Source organism: Bison bison, unplaced genomic scaffold (genome assembly GCF_000754665.1).
Source record: "Bison bison bison isolate TAMUID 2011002044 unplaced genomic scaffold, Bison_UMD1.0 scf7180017864290, whole genome shotgun sequence".
NCBI lineage: Eukaryota > Metazoa > Chordata > Mammalia > Artiodactyla > Bovidae > Bison > Bison bison.
In genome coordinates, this window is record NW_011494862.1 from 2934474 (window position 1) to 2946168 (window position 11695).

The following is an 11695-nucleotide window of genomic DNA, read 5'->3' on the forward strand; positions in this document are numbered from 1 at the left end:
ATCATTACACTACTCCTCCTTAACAACTTCCACCCTCTTCCTGCTGGTGGGTGGGTAAGGAGGTATGGAGATGCTCTGCACACTACCTTTGAGCTCACTTTTCTCCTCCTGCAATTCCCTCCCACGACTACAGGGTTTCTTTATCTTTCAAGACCTAGCTCAAACACCACCTCCCTTGGAAGCCTTGTCAAGACTGCCATGGTATAGGCAGCCCTCCTTCCTCTGGGAGCTCACAGCACTTTGTTCCCCTGAGTTCAGGCACATTGCATATGGTATTATTAGTTTATATACGAGTCATTCCCATCTTTTGTTCTAGACTGTGAGCTTCTCACAGGCTAGTGTAAGCCTTATTCATTTGAGTATAATCAGAGCTTTAGTTCCATACCTGGCTCTTAACAGGTACTCAGAAAATGTTAACTGAATGAGTGCAGGAAAAAGGGAGGAGAACTGGTCTTCTGTTAGTTTATTGAGCAAAATATGGGTAGGAAGATTCAATGAGCCAGACCCAGTAAAGAGAGCAATGGTGCTTTAATGAAACTGTTTTTCAAATCTGCAAACACATTAGCTGTGAAGTAAATGCTTTTATTCTTTCCAGAGAACAGATTTCCAAACAACGATCACAATATTTAGGTTAATAAGATGCTGGACAGATAAGTAGTCAAAGAATGTCCTAAAACAACAATTCCATCAACTAATATATCAAATGCAAATTTACTGACATCAAGAGACTATGTTTATAGTTACATGGCTACAAACAAGACTTTATTACAGTAATCAAGTTCATAAAACTAGAAAAAAAAAAGCCATATAACAAAAAGGCCTTTCATAAGCTATTAAATGAGCACACACAATAGACAAACCAATTTTATATTTGAAGCAGCGTATAGCACCAACATGTTGGCAGGACCAGTAGAGGGGTAGGCCACTGGACGGAACAGGAGGGTATCAGCCATCAGCTACTTCAAGCCCCTTATTTTACAGATGGTGAAATGGAGGCTCAGAGAGATGGAGTGCCTTGTCCAAAGTCACACAACACAGGAACACAGGATTGGCTAGACAGCGATCCAGGACACCCAGCTCTAGGTAAGTGCTCTATTTTAACATACAGATAACTCTACTTAATTCAATATATTTTTTTTTCTATTAACAGATCTACCATAAAAAGTCTACAGTCATAACACACTCTGGTATTACATTTATTGAGAAAGGACTGACATGTACTGTGATTCACTTCTTAGTAAAATTCAGTGTAATCACTCAGATGACACTACCTTAGTTGCAAATTGAGACAAAGGCATCTGGAGGGAAAGTTTGGCACATCTTCCACTACCTAAACTAACTTATGCCTCAAAATTACTAAATCATTGGTATAATTTTTTTTTGGATAGTTGAAAGATTAGTAAAGTACAAAAATAGTCCCAATAGAGAGAAAGCAAATTAGGTCTTTGCTTTAAGGGGTAAGTATGGCACTTTTTATTTTAATAATAAGGAAATGTAAAAACCTGATTCTTTTTAGAAAAAACCTACAGCTTGTGAACCACATGGTATAGAAAGTGTTTCTCTCTGTTAAAAAAAAAAAAAAAAAAAGTGTGTGTCTGTAAAATACTTTGAAGTCATGAAATTCTTGCCATGGTCCTGAGGCGTCAATTGGACAGATTAATGATGAACTAAAGAAGAATCAAGAATGGAAAAAGAGATCACTGTTAATAGAGGCAGAATTAAAGACAAAGTATAGTGAACATATTTAAATAGCCTCATAGATATGAAGCCAGGAAGTTGCATGTACATAAGTGATTGTGTCATTATAGTGGTAGTTTGGAAAAAATAAAACACATTGGGCATTTGTCCATCATTATAAACCAGCTGCTGTCTAATAGTTAAACTGTGGCTTTACTAGTAGAATAAAGCCTGATAAATAAAAGTGACTTCTGCATATCATATATATGTATACATATATTATATTTTTCTCACATAGACGTCTCATAATAAGTAAATCAACACTTAGCTACAATTTTTCCCCCTTGGGTCCAGCATCAAAGGACTTGATATCACTTTTCTTAAACATGCCCTACACCTGGTCAGGAAGTTATATGATGTTCATACTTGTGGCCTTTATGATATCTGGCTAGCAAAAATAAAAAAAGTCTCCTGGGACCTCAAGTCCATTCCTTACCACTACAAGCATATTAACAAATATATAGCAAACCATACTTGTTTTCTAATAGGGAAAAGAACATGTTTTAGTACTAAAGAATAAACTATGCTTGCTACCAAAAATGTGTATATAACAGTATAATAAAAGTAATTTCATGAAAATATTTTGTAACAAGCTACATTATAAATATTCAAAGGAACATGGTAAAAATCAGAGTGAAAATAAGATTAGTGTTCTGAAACTTATCAGTAGAAAAATACACCTATTAAAAAAAAAAGAATGTCTCATTAAGTGATGCAGTACATGTAAAGTTGTCTTCTTAATGTATATTTCAAATTTCACCTTTTGAAAGGAAAAACCTTTCTCCACCAACGGTGCCTATAATATACTTGGAAACTGGGCCCTTTGCAGAACCAAGTGTGGATGACAAGAAGGTAAGGGCAGTGGCATGATTTCCACATGATCCTGGAAGAGTGAGGGCAGTTCACAATGCTAGATAGGTGACTTGCAGAAATACGGAATAGATTTGAGCAGTCTGAAAACAGTACTGTATTTGTTCACCCACAATTAACATAATACTCAAAGCTTAGGTGTTAGATTTAAAAACAGGCTTGCACTGCAGGGCAAGATTGTACAGAACTAGGGAAAACCATTGTAAATAATTCCTTCTTGGGGTTGAATCCTTTCTGAGAATACTTTTAACTTTTCATTAGTAATTTTTAATGAATGGAAGCTGAATTAAAATATCAAAGGTCTGGTGCATGGTTTGGGCCCATAAATAAGTGTTTAGGAATACCCTCTCCTCCTCTTAGTTAACAGTATGCCCTCTGCCACAGGAGACAACCTTCTTTGGGGATCCCCACTAGCCATTCTGGGTGTGTGTGGCAGTAATATCCAGGCCCAGAGGAAAATCAAGGAACTGTGAGCCCAAGTAGTGAAACAAGCCCCTCTGATGGTGTGAGGACCAGGCAGGGATGATGCAGATGCTGCAGATACTTGAAAAGAGCTTATGTGTCCGATACCTTTACATTCTTTGTATATTTCTTTCCCACCATGATCTACCCATTTGGGGATGGGGAGGTGGACATTAATTCTGAAGACATGATCTGGCTGCAGAGGAAAGATAAGAGGGAAGGCAGAGAAAGTGAGCTAAATTACAAAGTTAGGCCACAAAGAGCAGCTGGTTTTCACGCATTCCTGCTCTTCTCTTGGCCGGGCTCATGGCCGCTCTGTCTAGTTCCCATCGTTACAGTAGGAATTTCAGGTGTCTACCCCCGGTTCAGAGACCATGAGCCCTGGGGCACAGCTGCCTAGGGTGCCCCCAAGGGCTGCCTCCCATTTCCTACATAGATTCAGGATCGCTGAAACCTGAAATCCCTTGGTGAAAGAATGCTCATATTATAAAAGGGCTTTTAGTTCAGTTTAAAAATTTTGATTGGCAGGTCAGCATGGTTTCAAGAGGAGAGAGATGACTTCATTACTCAACTACGATGAATATAGGCTGTAGGGTGTTCTTTTTGTACAATAACGACAAGAAAAGAATTTAATTCTACCTACACACAGCTTGAGATAAAGGTATAACTTCTTGAGTCGAACTGATAGTATGGAGGGAGAGACATTTTAATTGGGAAATAAGCTTTGAGATGTGTATATACAAACACACACATATATATACACAAAACATTTCTCATCCACATATACTATACAGATTGGCACAACTCTTAAGAATAGACTACGACAAAGATTTTAGGACCAGTTATCCTTGGCATTTTAATCTAGACGACTGCTTAGGTAATTTAGGTTTTAACTGGATCACTGATATATTTGTTTTCTTTTTAAAGGCCAGACCAACTTTTCCTTCAGCGGTAACTAATAGGACACCATAGTTAACAAATGGGAAACAAGATTATTATTCTGTATTAATTCAGTAAAAGGAAAGAAAAACTTGGAAGGTAAAGACTTCAGAGTCCATAATTCCAAGTTAAGAGCATTTTAGTTATTAGCAGTGGTTACCAAATAAGCTGAAGGTAAATCTTTTCAAGGAGCTGCTCATCATTTGCTTTGTTGAGAAGAGGGGAGGATCCACTTCACTACTTCTCTATAAGATGGTGCAGGTCTTCTTATCCTTGAAGGGGTTTTCTGAAGTTGGTATCCCCATCAGCAGAGGGTCATTCCTGGCATGTTCCTCACAGTAGGACATGAGGTCTGCTGATGCCTTTGAAACCTGGTGTGTAAACAAACCCAAGGAAACAAAATATTTATAGGATGCAACTAGAGATGATCATTATAAGTGAAATAAGTCAGAAACAGACAAATATGCTATCATTTATACGTGGAATCTAAAATTGGCACAAATGAGTCTATCTACAAAACAGATTTATCGATGGAGAACAGACTTGTAGAGGAATGAACTAAGAGTTTGGGGTTGGTAGATACAAACTACTGCATTTAGAATGGAGAAACAATGAGGTCCTAATGTATATAGCACAGGGAACCATATTCAATATCCCGTGATAAACCATAATGGCAAAGAATGTATATATATAAAAGAATATATAAGTTTATAACTAAGTCACTTTGCTGTACAGCAGAGGTTGGTACAACACTGTAAATCAACTGTTTAGATAAAACAATTTTTTTAAAAAGAATATTTACAAACTCGAAAGGTATTTGCATGCTAACCCACTGGGTGGAAGACTGTGGGAGAACAGGATAACCAGAGTCTTGAAGTATCACTCCCAGGTTACCTGTTACACAGAGAGGGCAAAGGTACTTCCAAATGCAGAATCTGGCAGATAAACCCTTCCTCAACCAAGTGATCAAACTGACATCAGCTGTCTCTTAGGCTGAGTGCAGAAGACATGCCACCAGCCAGCTAGTATTCCGGCCAAAACCTTTAGCCCGAATTTGATCATCAGCAAACAATCTCATTTGCAGTGAGGCCCATTCTGCAAAGTGAGGGGCCTAGAATCTTCAAAACCAGACTGTGAGTTAGATATCAGCAGCTGATCCTGAGTGTAATAACTGTACTGTGATTATGTAGAAGAACATGCCCTTGTACTTAGGAGACAAACGGTGAAGTATTAGGGGTGAAGAGTCATGATGTCTGCAAATAACTTTCAAGAAATTTCAGGAAAAAATTACATCAGTTTTGTATGTGTGCAGAGACAGAAAACAAATATGGTAAAATGCTAATTGGTGAATCTTGGTAAAGAGTATATGGGTGTCTATTGTTACAACTCTTCTGTATGTTTAAAATTTCTCAAAATAAAAACTTGGGAAGAGGGGAAAAAGAAAAATGTCTGAGTCAAAGGAAGGCTCTATCTTAGCTTCTACCCAATTAAAAAAAAATAAATTAGAATGCAGAGGAGAACAGAGTTAAAGCACTGAAATAAGGGCTCACAGCCAAATCTCAGGAAGAACAGAGCCATATTTTGGTAGAGTGTCAAGATTTACCATTAAAGATTGGGCTTGGGGAAATAAAAAGAGGGCAAAACCAGCATGGAAAGATGTAGCACCTTACTTTGGCATGAGTTAAAAATGGAAATACCACGCCTTCTTCAGGGGTCTGGGTCAGAGACCCGTTAGAATCATCAGATCAGTGTCCTCAGGCCAGGGGCACAGGCCAGCTGAGCCCTGGCAAATACAGGACAGGCAGCCTCCTGTTTTGAAGACAGGTGACTATCTCCAGGCCCAGAGGAATTTATCAGGTGACTGCTTCAGTATCTAGGAAACAGCATGACTCACAACATTCCAAGGCACTCACTGCTTAGCCCTCTCTGGAGATTTTTGGGGAAATGACTTCTAAGTCAGGTGACCCATCAGATGCCTTCTGGTTTCCTCAGGTCTCAACTAAGGCTGGCATTATTTGCCCTGGATGTAGACTGTGGTCATCAAAGCTCACACACACTGAAAAAGTGCCTTCTCCTCAAAAGGACACCCGACCGTTGACTTGTTATGCCAGGCTCACTCGGCTGCAGTGATAACTCCAGAACACTTCATACATTCCAGAGGGCTGACGAGGGTGTTTATATAAAGTCCACCTGGAACCCCTGTCCCCAGGGAGAAAACAGTGCCAGAAGGCTCTGCTGTGTGTGCCCAGGGAAAGCAAGTTCTCAGGAAATCTTGTCATGGGTTTTAGGTTTTCTGTCCTAACAGACAGGCTCACTTGAGACACTTTGGCTTGCCCATGCTATGTAGAAAAGAAAGTTAAGATTCGGAAACTCTCAGCTTGCTCAGAGGAAATCATGGCACCTGGCTGAATTATATGGCATTATCTTCTCAGAAATATGGCCTGGCCTCAGGAGAGCAGAGAGAGATGGTGAGGAACACGTCTGGCCCACTCGAGGCTCTTACCTTTATTCTCTCAATGGAGGCTTCCATTCTCAACTGCTGCACAGTCCTCCGTGCCTGGGCAATGTTGTTGGTACTGGCTGTCTTGCTCGACATCTTCAGTTAATGGTTTTCACCTGAAATTTAAGAGAACTTTTTTTAAAAGGTGAACTTTTAAAAAAATTGTTTAGACATTCGTAATGCTTTGTGTTACTCGAGGGGAAAAGGATGCATTTCTGGTCACCACAGCTTCTTGGAGGCAGTCACCACGAAGTCGGGAATGTGAGTGGTGGCCTCGGTGTTTAAGCTGGTAATACTTCTGAGCACTTTGGCGAATCTTTCCTCGGCAGAAACCCAGTATGTGTGTGCTTAGTCGCTCAGTCGTGTCTGACTCTTGGCGACTCCATGGACTGTAGCTCGCCAGGCTCCTCTGTCCATGGAATTTTCAAGGCAAGAATTACTGGAGTGGGTTACCATTTCCTTCTCCAGGGGATCTTCCCGACCCAGGGATCTAACCTGCGTCTCCTGTGTCTCCTGCATTGGCAGGTGGTTCTTTACTGCTGTGCCAAAAATCCAGTACTAGCAGTTTAATCCTTGTGCCCTATATACAGCATAAAATAGCCTTTCTTAGGATTTTCTAAGGGGAAACACACAAAAACATCCATGGTGATTTCAAGGCCTCCAGCACACATAGGCCACATCCCCTATGCAGGTTAACATAATTACTGCCGTGCACCTTAATAGAAGGTTTAGATTTCATTTCGTTTTGGCTCTCTTACCCAATTATTACGCTGATGTGAATCCTGGCAACAGAAAAACGGCAAATGAGAGTGCTTCTGGAAAACTGTACACAAAGGGTGCGTTTTTAGGAGATATCAAGATTTGCAATCATTTGGAGAATGTTAGGCAGATAAGGAACCCCTTATTCAGGAAAAAAGTAGGAACTTTTCAGATGAAAGACTCTCAATGATAACCTAAAAGTCAAATGGGATACAGCCTCAAGCCTGAAATATTTAATGGAACTTCATCAGTCCCCTCCCTCACTGCCCTCTCTGCACCGCACTGACCACCCCCCCGCCCCGCCCCGCCACCACTTTGATCTCTCTGGCTTCATCCTGGTGGCCAGGGTAATCCCACACTTCCACTGCATGTTCGTGGGCTGACTCTCCTCTCGGGTCTGAGCCTGTGGCTTTTAGGCTGCCCTGTTTCTATCTCCCCAGCCACCTGGTGCAAAGCAGAGGAAATTTCTGGACCTTGAGCTTCGACCTGTCTAGTTGTTCCATGGCAGAGTCCAATGGGAAGGCAGGCTAGGGAAAGGCACTGCCTGGTGCCCCTGCCATATATGACCAGGACCTTTCTTGGCACAGTGGCACTGGAAGAGATCGCAGGTCTGGTAGCAGTGTGGCAGTTTTATGACTCAGAGCAGGTGGACAGTAGGTGTGTCTCCCCATGCTATGCATGGGGCTCAGCAAAGTCTGGTGCTGGCAGCAAACCCAGGCTGACTCAGCCTTCTGGAGGGGCTGCAAGTGCACAGAGTGTATCTGCTGTAAAGGCTCACACCACACAAGGCTCAGAAAACAAACACCCGCAGCTCCAGCGGCATCCACCGGAGATCTACTGAATTCAGAATGCTCCGGGTAGCCAAGTTCAAGGACTTGGGTAGGGCTTGCATCCTCTGAGGTCAGAGGCAGCTTTGGGTCAAATGCCCAAATACAACTGTGCTTTTAACTGCCTGCAGAACTTTGAAATCCTAATTAGCAAGCTTCATGCCCCTGGTTTGGACTCTGCCTTCCAGTTACTAGCTGGGTGAAACTAGGCGGGTTACCCAACTTCTCTGAGCTTGTGTTTTCTCATTTGTAACACAGGGATACTGTGATTTTTGAAGATTCAATTCACTGGTGCACATGTAGTGTTTAGCGAAGGACCAAAGCACCCCACACACAGTAGCTGCTACTGTATTTATCCTCAGGGGTCCCACCCAGCACAAGTAATGGGAATCCCTTGTGTACCTATCTGCCCGCCCCCACCCATCTGGTCAATAGGCCTCTAGGATTTTGAATGACCAGTGTGGGTGGGCATTGGCCCTAAGCAGTTCTGTGGCACTCTGGTGTCATGGCAGAATGGAATGGCTGGAGACAGCCATCTGAGGATTCCCCTAGAGTAAGAGAGCCCAAGCCACGCAGGAAACTGGGAGCAGCCGTCATGTGGCAGGACATGGTGGCCTTGCCTTGGGCGACTGGGTTACAACACACTTCCAGATGAGCTGCGTCTTCCTCTGATTCCTCAGTCATCCTGCCACACCCAAAGGAGAGGCCAAGGGTCCCCTCCTGGTGACCCTGCTCATATCCAGCGGCCTGACCCAGCCCCTTCTGTGCTACCAGCAAGCACTTTTTAATAGAACCTTTGAAACGGGTCTAAGGCAGCAGGCAGCCCCTCTGTGAACAGTCTAAGTGCCCAGATTCAAAACCACACTGGTTTTGTTCCCTGTAACATGTTAAGCTGGGCTCCCCTCCCAGCTGGCGCTGGTTCAGAGGATTGGCCCCCAGCCTCCAGAATGCAAATACGACACCCTTTCTGAGCAGTCTGTGGTTTCCAGGCTGCACCCTCAGGACTTTCTTAATGTTCCCTTCACAGGAAAATAACACCAACCATTCTCTTCTTCATCTCAACCTCCAGGGCATAGAGTTTCCAAGGCCTGAGCAAGTTTTCCTGTAACCGTGGAACATTACACACACGTATCAGGATTGGGTCAGCCGTGGCTCCCGCCCACGTGGCCATAAGCAAATCGTCCACAGTCAGGCTTTATTTATAAAATGCTTGGGTAGGTCCTCCTAAAATTGGTGAGAAACTTTGCATCTGGTACGCAGAGGACTTAACTTCCTGACTGTATTACTGTCAGGATGAAAAAGAGCCAGCGGTTCACAGTTCGTGCTTGCCAGCTTGGGGCCCTGACAGCCCTCCCCACTTCTGACCTCTGTTTTCACTAGCTCCTTCACAGAGAGCCTTCTTCCCATCCCTCAGATGGCTGCCTGTTCCCTTCTATTGCAGACCCCTCTAGAAAAAGTTGTTCACTGGGCCACTGGAAAAGTACATCGTCTCTTATGATAACATGCTTCCAATGGAGAAGTCAAATCAAAATTATATTGTTTTAACCCAAGAAGCCTCTTCAAGGAACTTGGGCGGCTGAGCTGCCTCATGTGTCTGAGAGCAAGGTCACGCACGGGCTGCCTGACGTCAGACTGGTGGGCGGTGTTTACAGGAGCGGGAGGTCTCCCGAGGACTTCCTCCCCTTTTGCAGCTGCTCTGCATCTCCTCAACAGCTGGGCCGGGGCAGAACCAGATGGACAGACTGGGACACAAACATCTCTGAGTGTCTCTGCACCCTCAGAGGGTTTCTTTGGTCTTTCCTCAACGGCATGGATGTCTGGCTGTTTGTTTGTGCTATTACTTGGATTAAAAAAAAAAAAAAACTTGCTTTATTCTTATTCCAAGAATAGTTTCCAAGACAAACAACACCTGATATTCCTGTGGAACCTCAGAGCATACATGTACTTTCATCTACATTCATCTGTGAAGCCTCACTCTCAGCCTGAAAGGTGTGTTACTTTTTCATCCTTGTTTTATAGATGAGGAAACTAAAATTAGAAAAACGTGCTCCCAGTTTATCCAGCTCAGAGCCTTGAACCAGCTCGTAAGCTTCTGTATCCCGGAAGTCACACTTCCTACTGTATCATGAAAGGATGCAATTCCAATTAATTAGATTCACAAACACTCAGGGCATCACTGAACAGTCCACGATGTGGTTCCAATCAAGGGTGACCTTGACACCCCATGACCCGGAGTTGTGGCCTTGCTGATGGCTTCACATTTGTACAATACTCTTTCTGGTGCAGAAGGCATCTGTTTGTCTGTCTGGTGCTCTGGAAGACAGGTCTCCCCTGTCACATCCATGAGCAAAGCAAGAATGTTCTTGCTGTGGCTACTAGGCAAGGACTGAGGTTAGTATCTGAACATCCTGAGTCCCCAGGGGTCCATCCTACCCAGAAGGGCCCAGGCCTGTGCCTGCGCTGTGCAGAACCCAGGTCTGATAAAACTCTGGCTCTTGCTTCTGCAGCCTGGTTTTCAGTTTTACATGTGGCTGAGAGATTTGAATAAACACAGCATTAGTAACAAAGTAGCATTTAGCTATTCAAATGCTCTGCATTGGTTCAAATGCTATTATTCATCTGAATTCTCAGCTTCCTAGAAATTCCTAGGAACAAGATGTCACATTAGGGAAATGTGGGCATTTTAATCTTTGTCTAGAGGGGCCTGAAGCAGGGAGAGAAGGGTGGGGATGGCAAGTGTATCATAGAGCACACTCTGGCAGGAAGGCACCAGGAAGCCCCAGAATCTGAATCACAAGTCATCAAGGCCTGGCCAGTAATTGAATCATTGGAGTGAAGCCAACATTCTAAGCAAACACACCCCTTGTGGCTGTAATAAAAGAGCAGGCTGCAAAACACACACCCACCCACCCGCCCCCGCCAAGAGAAAAAGCAGGCTTCCACTTACCCTCTTATCCCTCCTTAAACTATTAATATCAATGTCTTACCCCAGCTTTCTTCCTGCACCTCATCTGCTAAAGGGCGACAGCAATCTATCTCACAGGCTTGCTGGGACGACACACAGGAGCACCTAGCACTAACACACCTGGTACCCATGGGTGTTTAAGTGTCAAGGAGACGGAGAGATGAGGAAGGCCTGCAAGGAACAGTGGAAGACACTTTGGGATGGAGAAGAGATAACAAAGTGATAGTGATAGTCCTTTCTTTTTAAAAATTTTGTTTGTTTGCAGTGCTCTGCATGTGGGATCTTGGTTCCTTGACCAGGGATTAAACTCACACCCTCTGCATTGGAAGTGCAGCAGAGTCTTAACCACTGGACCACTGGGGAAGTCCTGATATTCCTTTCCAAGAGAAGTATATATGTAGGCTCAGAATTAGCAGAGTGAAAAAGAAAGAGAACAGTTCTTTCTTAAGCTTGATAACAAGACAAAAACCATGCATCCAATGGGAAACAAAGGTAAAAACTCAGCAAAAGAAGAATTTCAAAGTAATCAGGCAGTAACATCTACTGACAGGGCCTTTGAAGGAATGCTGAGAGAGGACCGTCAAGCCCCTAAGAACGGGTTTTCTATTCTCATAAACACCTATTATTTTCTATCAG

The 11695-nt window shown here is 43.2% G+C and overlaps 1 protein-coding gene across 2 annotated transcripts in view; it reads right to left on the bottom strand.

Moving 5' to 3' along the window:
* Positions 1-509: 509 nt before the first annotated feature.
* GNG12 (guanine nucleotide binding protein (G protein), gamma 12) overlaps positions 510-11695 on the bottom strand; it is a 141591-nt gene continuing 130405 nt past the window's right edge. For both annotated transcript variants that reach the window (XM_010850307.1, XM_010850308.1), the window contains exons 3-4: positions 6512-6624; positions 510-4379 (exon numbers count right to left, since the gene is read on the bottom strand). In XM_010850307.1, the coding sequence (XP_010848609.1) occupies positions 4254-4379; positions 6512-6604 (219 nt within the window). In that variant the 5' untranslated portion in view covers positions 6605-6624 and the 3' untranslated portion in view covers positions 510-4253. The remainder of the gene's footprint in view (positions 4380-6511; positions 6625-11695) is intronic.